The sequence below is a fragment of the Chinchilla lanigera genome, unplaced genomic scaffold, assembly GCF_000276665.1.
Source record: "Chinchilla lanigera isolate Chin_1 unplaced genomic scaffold, ChiLan1.0 scaffold00105, whole genome shotgun sequence".
Taxonomy (NCBI): Eukaryota; Metazoa; Chordata; class Mammalia; order Rodentia; family Chinchillidae; genus Chinchilla; species Chinchilla lanigera.
The window spans coordinates 5975280-5994790 of NW_004955506.1; the positions used below are offsets into that span (position 1 = coordinate 5975280).

Genomic DNA, 19511 nt, shown 5'->3' on the forward strand with positions numbered 1-19511 from the left:
TTTTTGTCTTTTTGAGACAGGGTCTTGCTATGCAGTTCAGGCTGGCCTTGAGCTCACTTTGTAGCCCAGGCTTGTCTTGAACTTGCAAAATCCTCCTGCCTCACTGTCCTGTGTACTGGAATTACAGGCGTGCACCACCATGCCTGGCTATAAATAAGTTCTTTGTGTGTCCCTAAATGATTGAAGAGGGTTTTTTGTTGTTGTTTGTTTTGGTTTTGCTTTTTGAGACAGGGTCTTGCCATGTAGTTCAGGCAGGTGTTAAACTCAGTATGTAGCCCAAGCTAGCCTTGAGTTTGCAACTATCCTCCTACCTCAGCCTCCTGAGTGCTGGAATTACAGGCATAGTCAGTTCAAGGCCATCCTGAACTACACAGCCACTATGCCTGGCTGAATGGTGTTTTCATCTTGTGATTAATAGTGATACTATGTAGGGATACTATGTAGGGATGCTTGGGTGTTCTTGCCAACAGTGCCATTATATCTCTTTGTCTTCTTCTTAGAGCTCAGTCGTATGCTGAGAGGCTGCGTCTGGGGTTGGCTGTGATCCACGGAGAAGCTCAGTGCACTGAGCTGGACATGGATGATGGTCGTCATTCTCCCCCGATGGTCAAAAATGCCACTGTGCACCCCGGCCTGGAGTTGCCATGTAAGATTAGCTCTGCTTTTATTTGTAAATTGAAGAAAGTTTTAAATAGTGTGAATGGCTACGAGTTAACACATGGGTAGCTTTAAATTATTGAATGGTATTGCCTTGATTTTCCCTTTTATGAAAGATTACATACATTACACATGTTTGCAGACTGTAAGGACAGTTAAACTAATCTGTGTTGCACTTAAGCTTTAGTAAACAGCTGTGTGTATGATGTGAAATCAGAAACCTGTATATCTGATGAGATGGATGGTACCAGCCATTGATCATCTACTAGGCTTTGGCTATCAGATGCCATTAGCACTTATTTCAGTAATGTAGCTCTTTGACCTAGTACCCTCCTAACTTACTGTTACTGATCCAAATATGTGGAAGTAATTTATTTCCCTAGACTTTTGAGTGGTATAAGAAAGGATTCTGTACTGAAAAGTACAGTATGTTTTAAGTTTTCAGAGGAAAGCGATTACTGTATTTCTTTTTAAAATCTATTTACTGCCAGGTATGGTGGTATACCCCTGTAATCCCAGCACTCCAGAGGGTGAGGCAGGAAGATCACTGTGAGCTCGAGACCAGTCTGGACTACAGTGAGCTCAAGGCCAGCTTGAACTAGATAGCAAGATTCTGTCTCAAAAACAAAAAACAAGCAAAAAATCTACCAATCCCTCAGAAATGGAGATTAACAAGGGGAAAAAATACTAGAATGGTTGTCCCTCAGACAGCTTAATTTAGACTGGCTGCAGTCTGAAATAATAAGCATTCTCATTTTTTTCTCATGCTATTAGTTTCCTGTTGCTTCATTTTCAGATTTTTTTTTGTTTGTTTTTGGTACCAGGATCAAACTCAGAACATTGTACTTGCCAGGCAGGTGCTGCACCACTGAACTATATCCCCAGCCCCTCATTTTCAGATTTGGGGATTTGTATGTATAAGGAACAAGTACTATAGTTTTTAAGTTTAATTTTTTTTATTTTGGTGCTGAGGATTGAACTAAGGGCTTCCCACTAAAGCTGTACTCCCAGTCCATTTTTATTTTTTGAGACAGGATCTTGCTAAGTTGCTGAATTGCCCAGGCTGGGATCCAATCTGTAATCCTCTGCTTCAGCCTTCCCAGTAGCTGTGATCACAATTGTGCACCACAATGCCTGGCTTCACTTTTTTTAATTTTAATTTTTGCTATCACTATTTTATTTGCTTTTTGAGGATTCCATAATTAAAATTCTTTCATAGGTAATATATTCACGTTTCAAAATTCAAAACCATAAAGTCCTTTACAATACAAACCCTCCCCAAACTTTCTGTTCTAGCCACTCATCTCTAAGGCATTTAGTTTCCTGTTTATCTATTCAGAATCTTTATACATGCATAAGCAAACAGATCTTTTTCTGTCACTTCCACACAAATGATTGTATATTATACATGTCATTCTGCCCCTTGCTCTTTTTATTCCATAACTCCTTCTCTCTCAGTAAGGCAGATTCCTGGTTTGTTTGTTTGTTTGTTTTTAACAGTTTTAGCCTAGCATGGTGGCACATACCTGTAATCTCAGCACTTGGGAGACTGAGGCAGAAAGATTGCCACAAGTTTGAGCCCAGCCTGGACTACATAGTGAGCTCAAGGCCAGCCTGAGCTCCATAGCAAAACCCTGTCTCAAAAAACATAACAAACAGAACACTGAATCAATACAGTTTTATAGTATCCCATAATATGGATCTACCATAATTTATTTTAATCAGTTACCTATTGATGGGGACATAGGTTTTTAGTTTTTTTGCAGTCTTTGGCTATAGAAAACAGTGCTCCAATAATAGTATCTGTTGGACCCATATTACATGCCAAGAGCTATTCTAAGTACATCTGTGGGTACCACAGCCCTCAATGTAAGGGCTTTTATTATCCCTCATTCTGGAGATCAGGAAGCAGTTACACAGCCAGGAGCTGGTAGAGCTAGGGTCTGGAGTGAGACTCCAAAACCTACAGTTTACTTATTTATTTACTTACTTAGTACCAGGAATCGAACTCAGGACCTTTCCCTTGCTAGGCCGGTGCTGTGCCACTGAGCTATATCCCCAGCCACCTACAATTTTTTTTTATTGTGATACTTAGAGTTGAACCCAGAACCTCACACTGAGCTACATCACCAACCCTTTTTTATTTTCTATTTTGGGACAGTGGCTCACTAAATTACCCAGACTGGGCTCAAACTTATCATCCTCTTGCCTCTGCCTTTGGAGTACAGGCATGTGCCCCTGGTCCTAGCTCATACTTTGTTGTTTTTTAGCTTTTTATTTTGAGCTAACTTAATACTTACAGAAAAAATGAAGGAGGAGTACAGATGTACTATACATTTCACTGCTACAGTACCCCACTTAACATTTACTATGTAGGGGGCTGGGGATTTAGCTCAGCGGCAAAAGCGCCTGCCTGGCAAGCGCAAGGTCGTGAGTTCGGTTCCCGGTACCAGAGAAAAACCAAAAAAAAAGACTATCATCACAACATTTACTATGTATACATACTAATTTTTTTGCACCATTTGAGAATTGCAAATTTAATCCCCCCTTGTTCCTCAGTACTTCAGTGTATATTTCCTAAATACAAAAGGCTCTTTGATAACCACAGTAAAATTCTCAGATGCAGGAAACTAACATGGTTACAATAGTATCTTCTAATCCACCAGCCTTTTTCAGGTTTCACCAATGTCATTTAGAACAAAAGAAAAGAAAAACCCTTTTTTTTTCCTTTGGGCCAGGCCCTAATCCAGAGCTGCACATTCCATTTAGCTGTCATTTCTCTTTAGTCTCACTTAATCTGGAATGGCTCCTGTGTTCTTTGTCTCTGACATCTCTGATGCTTTTGGACAGTAAGGGCCAGTTGTTCTGTAGACTATCCCTTAATTGGGACTTGTTTATGTTGTCATGCTTACATTCAGGTTATGCATTTCTGGCAGGAACGTTAGAGGAGACGTGAGATGTCCATTGCTGGTGATGTTGATTTTGATCCCTTGGTTAAGGCTGTGTCTGGCAGGTTTTCTATTAGAAAGTCTCCCTGTACTCCCTGTCATTAACAGTGTCACTTGTTAAGACTCTATAAATATCCTGACTCTCATTAAACTCAGTATTCGTTGATAATTCTTATCTGATGAGTCAGTTATTGCTAATTGTTGAAAAATTATTTGTTTTTTAAGACTGTGTCTCACTGTTGCCTGGGTTGGTCTAGAATGGGGGCTTAGGGGCTGGGGACTTAGCTCAGCGGCACAGCGCCTGCCCAGCAAGTGCAAGGTCGTGAGTTCAATCCCCAGTACCAGAAAAAAAACAAAAACAAAATAAAACAAACAAACAAAAAAATAGAATGGGGGCTTAAAGAATTTTCCTGCCTCAGCCTCCTGAGCAGCTGAGACTATAGGTGTTTACCACTGCACTGAGCTTCGTATGGTCATTTTCTAATCCTGTCATTCCTTGTGCATGTATTGGTTGACATTCTAGTGTGAAAAACCTTTCCTTTCTTCCCTATTCATTTACATGAATTTATGTAGGTCCATGGAACGCTCTTTTTTTTCAGTGGGTTATAATTCTTTGCTGTTATTTATTTATTTTAATGCCCAGAATGTCTCATACTTGGCCAAAGAGAACCTTGTCAAGCTGCCTCCTATGTCCTTTTAACATGTCCAGTCCTGGCTTGATACTTTCCTATTTTCTGGTGTAACAGGACACTCTGTATTGTAGTTTTTTAGTCCGAGTCAGCCACTTCTGTAGGGAGCTCTGATTCCTTTGGTGGAAAATGGCATTTAGAAGCCAGATTTGGTCTCTCGTGTGCTTATGCTCAGTTACAACCAATACAATATGTATCTTACCTGGACTTAAGCCCTTTCATAAGCACCTGAGTCTAGCTCACAATAAACACAAATAGGATGCCTGAGTCAGAGGTTGTTTTGGTAGATACTGTTGTGTTGTCACAAAGTCTTACACAGTGGTACTCTGTTCTGAGAATGTTGCTTTGCTAGGTAAGCTGGTGACAGTATATTCCCCTCCTGGTCATCTGGTGTCCCGAGAGCCTTAGTAGAAGAGTGCCTTCCTTCAGGGATGCTCTGCTGTGCTTTGACAGCTGCCACAGGGTCATTCACTATGATTCCCAGCTCATGGACTTAACCACGAAATTTCTTCTTCTTGTATGTGTAATGGTACCTTCCAAATTCAATACAGTTTATGTATTAATTATACACTGATAATCCAATATGTTTTAAATACATTCCAGTGGTTTACTTATTAAGATATTAGAATGTTACGACAAAGCCAAAGAAAAGCAAATACCTTTGGAGTTTGCATTTTTTAGGAAGATGTAATGCTCTGACACCTTCCTCAAACTCGTTCTTTAGGGCAGTACCTTTCAACCAGCAGTGATTTGGTATTTTGAGACAGGATCTCTTGCTGTGTAGTTCAAACTGTCCTTGAACTCTCTGTGTAGCCCAGATTGGCCTCAAACTCACAGCAATCCTTCTGCCTCAGCCTCCTAAGTGCTGGGATTACAGTCATGTGCCACCATGCCAGTCCCAAGAGTGTTTTTTGTCCCCACACAATATTTGGCCATGTCTGGAGCCATTTGTTTATAGGTTGCTGCAACCAGGAAGAGGTGAGTCATACTTGCATCTTGTGGTTCTAGACAGGAGGTACTGTTGATGTCCTACCATGGGACAGTTTTCCAGCCTAAAGCATCAGCAATGCCCAGGTTAAGAACCCTGTTTTAGGCCAAACGTCACTGCGGCCTCCTGCTTCAGCAGTGCTTGTACGGAGCCCAGCACTCGTCCGCCCTCACCGCGCCCACACCACCGCCACTGCTGCCCAGCCTCCCCGCCACCGCCATAACGACCGCCTCGCCCTCGCGGGTGCGCCAGAACTACCACCAGGACACGGAGGCCGCCACCAACTGCCAGATCAACCTGGAGCTCTACGCCTCCTACATCTACCTGTCCATGTACTACTTTGACTGCAATGATGTGGCTTTGAAGAACTTCGCCAAATACTTTCTTCACCAATCTCATGAGGAGAGGGAGCATGTGGAGAAACTGATGAAGCTACAGATCCAGCGCGGTGGCCGGATCTTTCTTCAGGGTATCAAGACAATGACGACTGGGAGAATGGACTGAACGCGATGGAGTGTGCCTTGCACTTGGAGAAGAGCGTGAATCAGTCACTCCTGGAGCTGCATAAGCTGGCCACTGATAAGAATGATGCCCACTTGTGTGACTTCATCAAGACTCACTACCTGGACGAGCAGGTGAAGGCCATCAGAGAGCTGGGTGACCATGTGATCACCTTGTGCAAGATGGGAGCCCCCGAGTCCGGAATGGCAGAGTACCTCTTTGACAAGCGTACTCTGGGGGACAGCGACAAGAGCTAACGTCACTAAGGCAGCACGTGCATGCTGGGGTTACCTTTACCTTTTCTATAAATTGTACCAGCACACCTACTGAAGTTCTTTAATTCCTTGAAGCAAAGAAATTTGGTACCCTGCCCCCACAAAAAAGAACCCTGTTTTAAAATGATTTGTTAAAACTGAAATTGTACAAGTGAAGGAAAGAAACAAAGTTTTCTGTTTTGTGAGGCAGAGTCCATACCTCACTAACAACAGGCAAGGCCATCTAACTAACAAAAAGATTTCATATCGTAGATCAGTACTTTTGCTACAGACTAAACATTATTTGCCACAGTAGTGAAATTAAGAGTTTGGATCATGGAAAATGAAAGTAAATCACCTTTTCTGGCTTGATTTTCCTGGCTTATTAATTTTAGAAGAGTAGAGCTGGGCATGGTGGCACACATGTGTAATCCCAGCACTTGGGAGGCTGAGACAGGAGGATCATTGCAAGTTCGAGACCAGCCTGGGTTACAAAGTGAGCTCAAGGCCATCTTGAACTGCACAGCGAAACCCTGTCTCAAAAAGACCAAAAAAAAAAAAATTTTTTTTTACAAGAGTAGTTTCACTACTAAGTTGAAAACGGCCAGTAGCCCCTCTTGCACTCCGGTGAAGTTCAATGTTGACTTGTTTGCACATAGGCGGAGTTTGAGCCGGAACCAGATCACTCCTTCCTCCCATACTGTCATGGTGAGGTTGAGCATTCTCTTGAACTAGAAACAGACCAAGGTCTGAGGACCTGAGGAGTAAATAACGCCCCATGGTCCTCCTTTGCTATTTGTTCTGGCAGAGGAAGGTTTGGCCAGTTGACTCCCAGGAACGGATAAAGGGGTGTGTGCGCTTGGGCCTGTACTGTGGAAGCAAGACTGAGCCCTTTGTAATGTAAGGACATTGTAAATGCAGCATCATCCTGTTCGGAAAATGCCAATTTTAAAAGCAAAAGACAACTTCCTACTTTTTAAATAAAAACATTAAAGTTATTTGATGAGTTGAAGATGTTTTCAGCCATAGCCAATGCCTTTTTCCCCCCAGTACTGGGGACTGAACCAAGTGCTTTCACATTGAGCTGCATTCCCAGCTTATTTTTAAAAATAATTTATTTTGAGACATGGTCTCATTGAGTTGTTAAGTTGCCCAGGGTTAGTTCGAGCTTGCAGTCCTGCCTCAGCCACCAAACCCAGACATAGCCAGTGTTGTCTCTAACCACGGCTTCTGCCTGAAAGCAGCATTGTCAGTTCATTTCACTCTTAACCTTGATTCCCTTAGGTGTTTTGTTTTTGTTTTTGTTATTTTGATAAAGCGGAGATAAAGAGCAGAATCTTAAACACAGGGTAGTTTCAGTCCTCTTTGTGTTCAACCTTTATCACAAACATACAGTACTTGTGTAGAAAATTAGAATTTAGAAGGCTTTATTTTCTGGGTCAGTTATTAGGAATGGTTGGCATTTTTGGCTTGTGAGGTGCTCATTATTTCCCTGTACCCTGTAACAAAGGCTGTCTCTGTTTTGAGGAGCCACCAGATTGTGTTCATTTTATCCAGATCCTAAGGCCAGATATGCACAAGGAATGAGTACACGGGGAGAACAACTTCCTCTTTAGCCTTTTTAGGCCTCTGTTATAGCCAAGCTTCGGGTTTTCCTCTCAGCTCAATAATAGTTTTGGAAGAGATAGAGCTGTAGAAAAAGAAACATGAAAATGGGGATGTTTTCTCAAACTAGAGCTGTTGATCTTTGATGAGGGTTATTGACTTATAGTGTTTGTCTATTTTTTAGAGAAAAAGGACCAAGAAAAGGGACCACAGCTCTTTAAGAAGTGGCTAGGTCAATATAACTACTACCCAGAAAGTATAATTTAAAGATAGAACCCATGGAAGTTGGTCCTAATGCTTGTGGGTTAATTCTACCTCTTTCAGGTGATGTTTATATACAGAACCTTTTTGATTGTCCATATTTCTGGGACTTGTCTATTAAAATATTCCAGTATTTATTCCAGATAATGCTGACTTTTAGTGCAGCTAACTTGCTGCTGTGTAGAAAGGAATACTAGTGCTTTGCAGTACCACATGCCTATAGGTAAGAATCAGCTGAATTGATTGTTAAGTCACTAAATTATGTAATTACCCTGAATGGTATTCTTCCCTCTTCCCTACTACTAGTTTAATACATATTTCAAAATAATAAGAAGCTTTTTGAAGAGTAAAATGTTCAGCTTGTTCTTCTGAAGTATTCTCGTACTCTCAGTTTACTAATCTTTGTTATTGTTTTGGTGCTGGAGATGGAACCCAGGGCCTTGTACATGCTAGGCAAGCGCTCTATCACTAAGCTATTTATTTATTTATTCTCTGTTTTTGAGATAGGGTCTTGTTGCCCAGGTTGGCTCATGCTTGCAGTCTTCCTGCCTTAGCCTCCTAAGTAGCCGGGGTTACAGGTGTATGCCACTGCACTTGGCACTAACCTTTTAAGGATGAATTCTTAGTTTTTTTCTCTGTCCTCTAGTTTGCTTTGTGTACTCGTGACCTCTTCCATATGCAGATTTTGCAGTGAGATAAGAAGCCTCTACTTTTTAAATTTTTATTTCTATTAGTACATGTTTGTAGTACACAATTACTACGTTCATCATGGGGAATTGGTACATGGACATAACACAGCTTAAATTCTGTTTACTTCCCCTTCCTTTAAGGACCAGTTAAATGAGGAAAAGATGGTGGACTTGTAGTTACTGTCTTGAGGTTCCTGGTTTCAGGAGCCCAACTGTGTGAGTACTGCAGTCATCTGACCAAAAGGTTACACTCTCAGAGTCTGGCTTCTCAGAAGGAAGGTGAAGTGAGCTGCCTCTTGACGGGGCCGCCTTTCCCTGTTGGGTTTTTAGTCCACATTTCCTCTTCAGCCCAGTGAGAGTTGGCCTCTGTTCTGAGTGCTGTCAGCTGCTTCTTCTGTGTGTTGTGAAATTATCCATCCTCTGCTCCTCTGTCCTTCTCCCTGTGCTGTGTTCTCTGGTGGCCATTAGTCATTCATAGCTGCTGAGCTCTTGAAATGTGGCTGGTCTCAACTGAGGAGAGCTGGATGTTTAAAATTCACCTCAAACTGAAGACTAGCATGTAAAAATATAAGTACATATATTGGTTATATGTTGAAATGGTAAAGTTTTGGATATATTGAGTAAAATCTATCCAGTTCACCTGTTTTCACTTTATAGTATAGCTACTAGAACGTTTAAAGTTAGTTACGTATGAAGCATGATGATATACAGTGCATAGGTGGGGCGTCATGGTGGTGGATGCCTATAATCCCAACACTTGGAAAGCAGCTTTTTTTTTTTTTGGTACCAGGAATCAAACTCAGGACATTATACTTGCTAGGCAGGTGCTGTGCCACTGAGCTATATCCCTGGCCCATTCCCAGCACTTTGGAAGACTGAGGCAGGAGAATTGCTGTGAGTTCATGGCCAGCCTGAGCTACATAGAGAAATCCTGTCTAAAAAAAAAAAAAAATTTAAAAAACAAAAAATATATATATAGTGAATCTTTAAATTAAAACATTTATTATAATAGAAGATACATTCCTCTTAGTCCTCAAAATACTCCCCTTCACTTTCAACACTTATCTCATTGTTCTCGGCAATGTATCTTACTGTAATTTTTTAACATTCACTGCATTTTTTGACTACCCTTTGTAGATGGCTTGCCTTCTACTTCTGTGAGTCAACACTGCTCTTGGCAGCTCTGTTCCAAGAGACCTTGGGTTCACAGGGGAGGAATCTGCATGCCTTGTTGTTCTGTGCTGTGGCTTTGCCACCGCTTTAGGGAATGAGGTTGTGATCCTGTTCATCTAGTGCCATGTGACTAACTGAGGTCTTATGATTTGTTTTATCTTGCTAGTGATGATGGCCAAAGAGAAGCCACCAATAACCGTAGTTGGAGATGTGGGAGGACGCATCGCAATCATAGTGGTATGATGATGCGTTGTTGCCCTTTCTGCACAGAGAAGATGCCGCTGGTTCTCAGTTGTCTGCCTTTGGATTGTGTTTCCAGTAATGATAGACTTCAGTGGATCCATCATCTACCCTTTCTCACCAAAACTCTTTTAGGATAAGTAGCAAAAACTTATATTTAAATGAATAAGGATGAAAGTATAACTACAAATCTAAAAAGACCACCATACCCCCGGGGGAGATTCAACAACATAACCATCATGTATAGGTTGTGGGTTCCCTCAGACCAGCTTGCCTAGTCCTTCTTCAACTTTAGGGCCATGAGATGAGCTAGCTGTTCCATTGTCACCAGTGAGAACAGGTGTCCCAGTGCAGCCTCACTTTGGATTTTGACATATTGGCACCCAGCTCCAAACGCCTTTGCTGGCTAGAGGGTCGCTGGTCATTTACAGTAGCTCACTGTACTTCTATTTTCCTCTCATGCCTCTTTCTCTTGGAAAAAAATAAATGGGACCCTGTCTCTGTGGGATGGATCAGGAATTTGAAAGAAGGAAACAAGTCTTGGCAGTCTTCTGCTCAAGCTGTCATGTCACACACGTGTGACTGGGAGGCTTTACCACTCTTCCTACCAAATGCACAAGGTACCGTTGAGGCTCTTCTCTTGCCGTCTCTGGATGTTCAGTCTTTGACGTAGGCATGTGCTCAGACTCCCCATCAGAAACCCTCCGAAACAGTGCGGCAAAGTAGAAAGTGTCTCCATAGAGTGGGGTAGAGGCTGCTTCCTTAATACTGATTGTCTTCTTGCAGGATGACATTATTGATGATGTCGAGAGTTTTGTTGCTGCTGCAGAGATCCTAAAAGAGAGGGGTGCTTACAAGATCTATGTTATGGCTACTCACGGCATCCTGTCTGCTGAGGCCCCCCGCCTGATCGAGGAGTCCTCCATTGATGAGGTCTGTCTCCTGCAGGGCTGGAACATTGGGTCTGAGTAAAAATTGGTTGTGGTGGCTTTTATGAATAATAAAGTGACTTACTGTTAAGTTGCTTAGCCATTGTGATGCACACCTGTAATCCCAGCACTCTGAGCCAGTCATAAGTCCAAGTCCAGGCTAGATATATATAATGATTTTTCAGTCCTTTGATTTGGCACTAGAGTAGCATAAGAGACTTGAATTCTTTCCTGATAATAGGAAAACTTTGCAAGTGCTGGCATTCACTATATTTTTTTTTATGTAGACCATGACATTTCTAGAACTTGTGCTCTTGACCATGTAACCTTTCTCCTGTGTAAATTCAGTATCATTAATAAAACTGTACTAAATGGAACAAAGTTTTACAGTTTAGAACTTGGTCTGTGGGTACAAATGCTAGGTGTGGTATTCTGAGTAGCCAATTTATGGCATACATTAATAGCAGTTTATGTTCTTTTGCTATATGACTAGGTCGTGGTGACGAATACTGTCCCTCATGAGATCCAGAAGCTGCAGTGTCCCAAGATAAAGACTGTGGATATCAGTTTGATTCTTTCTGAAGCAATCCGGAGAATCCACAATGGAGAGTCCATGGCTTACCTTTTCCGAAACATCACAGTGGATGACTAAGTTGCTTGCACTCTAGCACTCTGAAAGAGCGAAGCATGTACAAAGCAGTGCCACCAGTCACACGCACGGCGTTTCTTTGCAGGGAAAGAATGGAAACAGTGTGAAGCTGGGTATCCTTCTCGCGAAGCTTGAGGAGAGGGGGCATTCAGATCATAAAGAAGACCAAGCTAGTGATAAACAAAATGGCCTTAATGTCTACCATCACCAGCCTTGTTCCTTGCAGAAATTACAGACACCCTTCTGAAAAGCATCTGAAAATTGTCACATTGAAGAGGAGTAAAAGCAGATAAAGCGTTAACTCTGTGCTGTTCGTTCATTTGTTTCACCTGCGGAGAATGCAGGTGTGACACTGAACTTGGTTGGGGAGCTGCGTGACCTGCCACTATTTCTGTCCACTTGTCCTCTGCCTAGTTAAGTTCATACAAGTTTTTTGTAGCAAATCCTATTTTTCTTTCAGAAACTGCCAAGCCTACTGCCATGGAACAGCAAAGCATTTATGTTTTTGCTCCTCTCGGGGTTATCACGCTGCAGGCCATCCCCGGGTATCTGCATCACTCTCAAGTTGCAAATAAAGGAATTTGTTGTCTCCCTAGTCTCTGCTACACTGCAGAGTCCCTGCTGGGCAGATGGACTAACTTCTGTCCACACTATGCAAAAGGTAGTGGGCACAAAAAGGGTTGCCAAGGTCCATGGTAGATACAGACTCCTGACACAAAGCTTCTGCAGATTTTGTCCCCTTCCTTTACTAAAGTAGATCCTTGTTAACATCCAAATTAAAAGGAAAAAAATAGAACTAACTGTCATTTGTCTTTGTAATAGATGGTGCTGCATTTATTGCATTACTTAGGACTGCACTTGGCCCTTCTACCCACCGTTCTGAATCACATCATTGCAGTTCTAGTTCACACACCTTTGTCAGGAAACCACAAACATGGAAGGGCTTTTTCTACTTTTGAGCCCCTCCAAGTCAGGAGTGTTGTCAAAGGAAGGATAGCTGCTGGGGAATTAACTGGACTTGCTTACTGGCTCTGTTAGCTCCTGAGAAATAGAATTATTTTATTTTTCAGACAGGGTCTTGGTATGTAGTCCAGTCTGGGCTTGAACTGGAAGCCATCCTCCTTCCTGCCTCAGCCTCACAAGTGCAGGGATTATAGGTGCACCACCACACCCAGCTTCAAGATAGTAATTTTAAAATGTACTTACTAAGAAAAAATAGTTGAATAGACAGTAGTAGTTATTGGAATTAGAAAATGCTGTCTTCCCAGGCGCGGTGGCTCATACCTGTAACCCAGCTCTCGGGAGGCTGAGGCAAGAGGATTGTTGTAAGTTTGAGACCAGCCTGGGCTACAAAGTGAGCTTAAGGCCAGCCTGAATTGTATAGCGAGACCCTGTCTCAAAAAGACAAAAAAAAAAGCAAAAGAAAATGCTGTCTTTTCTCATGGTACTTAGTCCTAATGTGTCTGACAGGGTATTTACGTAACTCTTATATAGCTCAGTGGTAGAACCCTTGCCTGGTGCACAAGGTCTCCTTTTCTCTCTCTCCCTTTTTTTTTTTTCTTTAGACAGGTTCTGGATTTGTAGTTCAGGCTGGCCTTGAATGCAAAGAGATCCTCCTGCCTCACCCTCCCCTGTTTAAAATACATTGCAGGCATGCACCACTATGCCTGTCTCAAGGCTTCATTTTCCATCCCAGGCAACAAAAAAATTGAAAAAGATACTAAGCCTCAGGGATGTAAAAATGAATGTGTGAGATTCAGAGACCTGACATTCTGGACATACCTGGTAAAGTAATTGTGTCTGCAGACATCCTTTGGGAAATTATTGTCTTGCTTTCCTTGTTACTAAGACAAAATACCTGACACCCAAAGTTAAAGGAAGAAAAGTGTATTTAAGCTCACAGTTTGTAGAAGTATCAGGCCACAGTTGGCTGGCTCCAAGGCAGGGTGGCATGGCAGAGGCACGTCACAAAGGAGAAACAGTCCATGGCAGGCAGAAAGTAGCAAAATAAGGGTTGAACACAACTCTTTCTATCCCTTATATTCCATCCAGGCTACTTAGGGTGGGTAGCGCTCACACCCTTAATTTTAGTGCCCTTGATGCGAGCATTGCACCATGAATCAATCCCAGTGTCACACACGAGAGATGCAGCCACCTCTGAAAAGCCCTATCTGTGACTGCATGAGGCTTTGGGGGGACATCTAGACAAGCCAGAGCAGTTACAAAACTCAGAATTGAGCAAGTGTACTTCCTCGCCCAGCAGTGCACCATAGACTGCACTGCTTGATCTTAAGGCTCAAACTGTCATCTGCCCTGGGTTTAGGGTAGGAGCACAAATGCACAGAAGATGATGAAGTTGTTCTTTCCATACGATCACCACCTAAGGTCATCAGGTATCAGAAATATAATGGTGAAAAAAAATCCCTTGATTAAAAACAGTACCAACCTGGACCAAACTACAAATCTGAGTTGGTGAAGTAGTTAAAATAATACATGTTACAGATGCAATCATGGATTCCTTTGAGTAGTTTAACCTCATGTAAGCACTCGTTAAGTTTTATTTACATGTTTTCTGCTGAGATCTATTATGGGAAAGTCCAGAGCACTGGGCATCTAGTTCTGCTTGGAAATGAGCTATGACAGTGGCGCTCAGCCCACGGGACACGGGGTTAGGGCATCACCAGAGGGTCTGTCCTCTGGCAGCTGATTGGAGCCACCTGCATCATGGGTCATCTTTTCCAAGTTGCCTGACTTGACTAAACATGGTATGGAAACTGTCCCCAGGCCTGCTTCCCTCAGATACATGACCCTGCCCTGTGGGATAACAGTGGAGCCCATGGTACAAGGCTGGTGGCCATGGTACCCCTTAAATCTTGCTGTAGTGGCCCCTCAGGAGTGAGTGGCTGTGGGCCCTCCTGGGCGAAGGGGTTGCACAGAATCCAGCTGAACCTTAAGAGGCTACCGCTACCGCCCCACAGGCTGACGTGCTCTGCATGCAAACACCCACACCACCTTTGGGAGTGTTTTCTGAACAAAATTTAGTGGTGCTTTGAGGTGTGTGGTCAAGGCTTCCTGAGACCCCTAGGCTGAGTTTCAAGGGAGGCCCTCGCCAGCTGTGGCCTTTGTTCTCCCGCAGGGAAGTTCTCAGTGGAACTTCTAGGTGGAGCCACATTCTCACACAGAATCCGGGCGTGGAACACCCGGTCCCAAACGTTCTGCGGCTGTGAGTTGGTGCCAGGAGGGCGGAGACCCACGGGGAGGCCCCGTGGACCCCGCAGGGGTGCAGGGCACTGATTCCAAGAGGCCAGGGTTTGCGGTGCCTGGCTCAGTCCCGTGATTGTAGCCCTGCTCAGCTAGGGGCGGGGCAGGGGCGCCCCGCGGACCTCGCAGGGTCCTCAAAAAGCCCCAGAAGCACGAGGAGGAGTGAGGGGGTGTTGGTCGCCCGCGTACCTGGGGGCGTGCACCTCTCCCCACAGAGGTCGCGATGCCGCCTGCCACGCCGGTCAGCAGGGTCTCCCTTAGGGAGCTCGCTGACCTGGCCATTGGCACCCCAGAGGTGGGCGCCGTCAACTTCACGGCCCTGCATACTCTCATTGTGGCCATCCTCAAGAATCTCAACCTCCAAGAGACACTCATCGACTTCCAGTCCCTGTCGCCCGAGGGAGGCCGCTCAATCGAGTCCCTCCGCTCAATTGAGCCCCTCCGAACTTCGCGCAGCACTCTTAGCACACCACAGTTACACCCGAGCAAAGAGAAGCGCAAGATTGGGAGATCATCCTCCCAGATCCTGGAGAGCCAGGTGAAGGACCTGGGCGACCAGGTGCAGGACCTCACCAAGCAGCTCCAGGCCGTGGACAGCCAGGTGCAGGTCATCGTTACCCACGTGCAGCAAATCACCTCGCAGACCATGGACTTCGAGGCCCCCACGGTGCTGGAGGTAAAGGACATGCCAGACACGGAGGAGGCTCGGATAAGGTCGATGAAGGTCCAGGAGGACGTAAGGAAGGTATGAGCAGGGAGACTGGCAGGCCCTCTGTCCCTCCAGTCCTGGCTGGAGCTGAGCCTTGAGCTGTGCAGAGTGGCCTGGGGGGCTCAGCCCCAGCCTCCTGAGCCTGGTTCCCTGCAGCCTTGCTCTGCCTTGCAGCCCTCGGACCTGCTCCAGGATGCTGTGGAAGATGCAAAAAGTTTGAAAGAAGCACGCCCAAAAGCACAGGCGTTGAAACCACAGGTGAAGGTGCCCAGGGACCCATCTCTGGAGTAAGGTGGCCCTTCACCCTCCACCCCTCCACCCTTACTCCTTTTCCAGGGCTCCCCTACCACTTACCAGACACCCAAGAACCTGAGCTAACTCAGATGAGCCGGCCAACCTCAGAATGTTCTTAGAGTGAACTGCCCTTTAAAAAGAATTAAACACTGCATAGTGGCATATGCTTGTAATCCCAGCACTCAGAAGGCTGAGGCAGGAGAATCGCTGCAAATTTAAGGCCATTCTGGGCTACATAGTGAGTCTTGGTCAACCTGAACTACATAGTGAGACCCTGTCTCAATAAATTAAAAAATTAATTAATTAATTTAATTTAAATGAGTTAAGAAGTAAACCTAGACTTTGAGAGGCTAAAACAGGAGGATTGTAAGCTCGAGCTGAGCCTGGGCAATTTAGTAAAACTCTGTCCTAAAATAAAAAGTAAAGGGCCAGGGATATAACTCGGTGGCACAAGCGCCTGGCTGGCAAGCACAAGGTCCTGAGTTTGATTCCTGGTACCAAAAAATAAAAAATAAAAATAAAATAAAAAATAGAAAAAATTAGAACTGTGGCTCAGGGTAAAGGTCCTGGGTTCAATCTTCACAAGAAAAGAAGAAAAGGAAGGAGGGGGAGGGGGCAGGAGGAGAGGAAGAGGAAGAGAAAGGGAAGGAGGAAGGCTGGGGAACTGTGCACATGGTGGTACATGCCTGTGATCCCCCTGCTCTGGGGTTCCATCCTGGCATGGGGATAGAGCTCAGTACAAAGACCATGAGTTCAATTCCCAATACCACAAAAAAAAAAAAGAAAAGAAAGAAAGAAAGAAAAAGAATTAAGAGGCCAAGTATGGTGGCTCATGTCTGTAATCCTATCTACTCTGGAGGCTGAGTAAGGAAGATCACAAGTTCAAGACCATCCCTGTACAGTTTAGTGAGACCTTGTCTCAGAATTAAGGAAAAAAAGGGCTAACTTGCTGAGCAGGCATGAGTCCATAGGTTCAATCCCCAGTACCACTCAAAATAAAAATAAAATCAGGTAGTGGTCTTTGAAAGCCAAAGCCCTGTCCTTGGAGGGGGTTGGGGCGCAGAATTGGACACCACTGCCCTAAGGTGATGGACATAGGATATGGCAGGCAGGGGACAGGCTCTCCTCTGGGTTTCGTGGGGGAAGAGTCCCCGCAAATGGCTGAGCATAAGTGCTAAAGAGTATAGGAAACAAAGCGAGTCCATGGGAGGTAGTGATAGACACATGCTCACATTTCAAAGCAGAGGGAAAAGAAGGCGCAATTAGGGAGAAAGTCAGAGGCAAGCTGAGAAGAGGAACAGGGGCACAGAAAGGCCCTAGGGCTCTTGGCCCTGACCCCATCCCAGGCCACCCCAGGCTTTGTGATCTCAGTCCCCCTCCTCTTTGCTCTGGGAAGTATATCCCTTTATCTTTTCAACTTTAAAGGGTGGAGGGGGACCAGGTTTGGTGGCACACACTTACAATCCCAGCACTCAGGAGGCTGAGGCAGGAGGATCGCTGTGTGTTCGAGGCCAGCCTGGGCTACAAAGTGAGTTCACAGACAGCCTGAACTGTATAGTGAAACACTGCCTCAAAGAGAACCCCCCCCCCAAAAAAAAATGTGGAGGGTTTGTTTCAGTTTGTTTTGTTTGTAATCTAGATTTTAGAGGCTGGCACAAGCTATAAAGAACAATAAATTTTAGCAACTTGCTTGGGTTCTCTTGAGGGCTTTACTCCTTAAATGGCACAACCCTGGAGAAGTCCGTGGTACTGGCTCCTCGGCAGGCAGAGTGGGCCCCATGCAACAGTGCTGGCAGCTTTGGGTAGGGGTAGTGTGAAATGAACCCCAGTCCAGCAGTTCTCAGGCCTGCGTTAGCACTGACCTTTGGCACGCTGCCTCCCCCCACCCCCCACCCCGTGTTATCCCACAACACCCCACTTCCCTCCTCTTGTTGGCTGGGAAAAGAACTGGGAGTCTAACTTTACCGCAGGCCAGGTAAAACCAAGTAGAAATGAGAAACCCTCTCTTTCTCTAAGAGCCGCACACATGCCCCCTTTCCTGTTCCCGCCAGTCCAGTGTGTGTATGTGTGTGTGTGTGTGTGTGTGTGTGTGTGTGTGTGTGTGTGTAGAGGGGCCCCAATTGGGCTGCATGATGCTCATCTCTGAACTCTGCTTCCAGAGTTTCCAGGAAGTTTTGCGGCGCATGGAAGGGCGCATGGAAGAGCTCGAGAAGCTAGTCAAAGAGCGAGATGATTTCCTGGTAACGGGGTGTCAGCCTGCACTGGGGGAGGGCCCTCCCGAGCGCAGGGGTGGGGAGTCCCCAGCCTGGCTTCTCACTGTGGCTTGTCCCAGCCTCCTCTCTGCATGCCCACTGCCCCAGCACGGAGGGTGAAATCCTTTCTATCTCTGCCCAGGTCTTTCTTGGAGTCCCACATGGGACAAAGAATTAGCTGCGTATGTGTTGTCTTTTATTGTCAGGACTACGTGAGCCAGAAACTGAATTTTCTTCCTGGTGGAGAAGAAGTGACCATGGTCACCTGGGAAGAGCTAGAGCAAGCCATTGCCGATGGCTGGAGGGCCACCCAAGCGGTAAACAAAGGGGGTCCTGATCTTGAGTGGGGCTCCTCAGACTTCTGTCTTTTTACCACTGCACAATATTTCGGTGTATGGATTTTCCTAATTTATTTCACAAGTTCCATCTTATGGGTATTTGACATATTTTTTTCCAGTCTTCTAATAATTGTTCCAAGATGACATTCACACATGTGAATAGGACCAATGGCTAGAAATGGAAATGTGTTCGGGATTTAGCTAGCTACTGCCAAACTGCCTTCCATGCCATTGTTTCAGCTGAGACTCCTACCAGCAACATGGGAAAGAACTTATTTCTTGACACTCCTCCTACTCCTCTACACCTCATGTCAGTATCCAACATTTTGAGCTTTGCCAAGTTGGGTAGGAAAACGCTGCCTAAATATAGTTTTCGTTGCTTTTGGAGCTTTTCATATTTCCTGTACCGTCTGTCCTGAAATGCACAAGTCCCTTTGCTGTTCATGGACCAGGATAAGCAACCCTTGTAGGAGGCACCTTGCTGATGTGGTTTTGTTTTGCAGTAGTAAGGACTGAACCCAAGAGCTACACTGGGCTACATCCCAAGCCCCTTTTTCAGTTTTTGTTTTGAGACAGGATCTTGCTAAATCACTAAGTTGCCCAAGCTGAGCTTTAATTTGCAATCTTCCTGCCTCAGCCTGTCAGAGTGCAGGGATTATAGCTGTGCACCACCATGCCTGGCTCCTGATGGTGACTTTTGCATGTGGGTATGCATCTGTCCATCCGGAGAAATGCACAGGTGTCTTGGTTACTTTTTTCTCGTTGCTGGGACAGAATACCTGATGCCCAAAATTAAGGAAGGAAAGGTTTATTTAGCTTACAGTTTGTGGAGGTTTCAGTCCATACTTGGCAGATTATAAGGCAGAGTGGCACATGGCAGAGGGCTACAGCTGATGGTGACAGAACACAGCAAAGCAACCACACACACCAGGGCAGAATGGGGGAGGAATGGCCTCAAGCACTCTTTTCCTTTCCCTTACATATGCAAACTATCCACCCCAGGGTGGGTGCAGCTCTCACACCCATAATCAAACTCTAAAAGCCTGCCCCATGGCCGCATGAGGCTTTGGGGGG

The 19511-nt window shown here is 44.9% G+C and overlaps 2 protein-coding genes and 1 pseudogene across 4 annotated transcripts in view; all 3 read left to right on the forward strand.

The window, feature by feature from the left end:
- Positions 1 to 12379, forward strand: part of Prpsap1 (phosphoribosyl pyrophosphate synthetase-associated protein 1) — a 36449-nt gene extending 24070 nt beyond the window's left edge. The window contains exons 7-10 of the mRNA XM_005407435.2: positions 501 to 646; positions 9932 to 10002; positions 10792 to 10938; positions 11428 to 12379. Of these exons, the coding sequence (XP_005407492.1) occupies positions 501 to 646; positions 9932 to 10002; positions 10792 to 10938; positions 11428 to 11586 (523 nt within the window). The 3' untranslated portion in view covers positions 11587 to 12379. The remainder of the gene's footprint in view (positions 1 to 500; positions 647 to 9931; positions 10003 to 10791; positions 10939 to 11427) is intronic.
- On the forward strand, positions 3615 to 6490 carry LOC102019299 (annotated as a pseudogene).
- A 2411-nt stretch (positions 12380 to 14790) lies between the features above and the next one.
- The window catches only part of Qrich2 (glutamine rich 2), a 25739-nt gene continuing 21018 nt past the window's right edge, over positions 14791 to 19511 (forward strand). For all 3 annotated transcript variants that reach the window (XM_013506111.1, XM_013506112.1, XM_013506113.1), the window contains exons 1-4: positions 14791 to 15589; positions 15728 to 15811; positions 18007 to 18087; positions 18306 to 18416. In XM_013506111.1, coding sequence (XP_013361565.1) covers positions 15068 to 15589; positions 15728 to 15811; positions 18007 to 18087; positions 18306 to 18416 — 798 coding nt within the window. In that variant the 5' untranslated portion in view covers positions 14791 to 15067. The remainder of the gene's footprint in view (positions 15590 to 15727; positions 15812 to 18006; positions 18088 to 18305; positions 18417 to 19511) is intronic.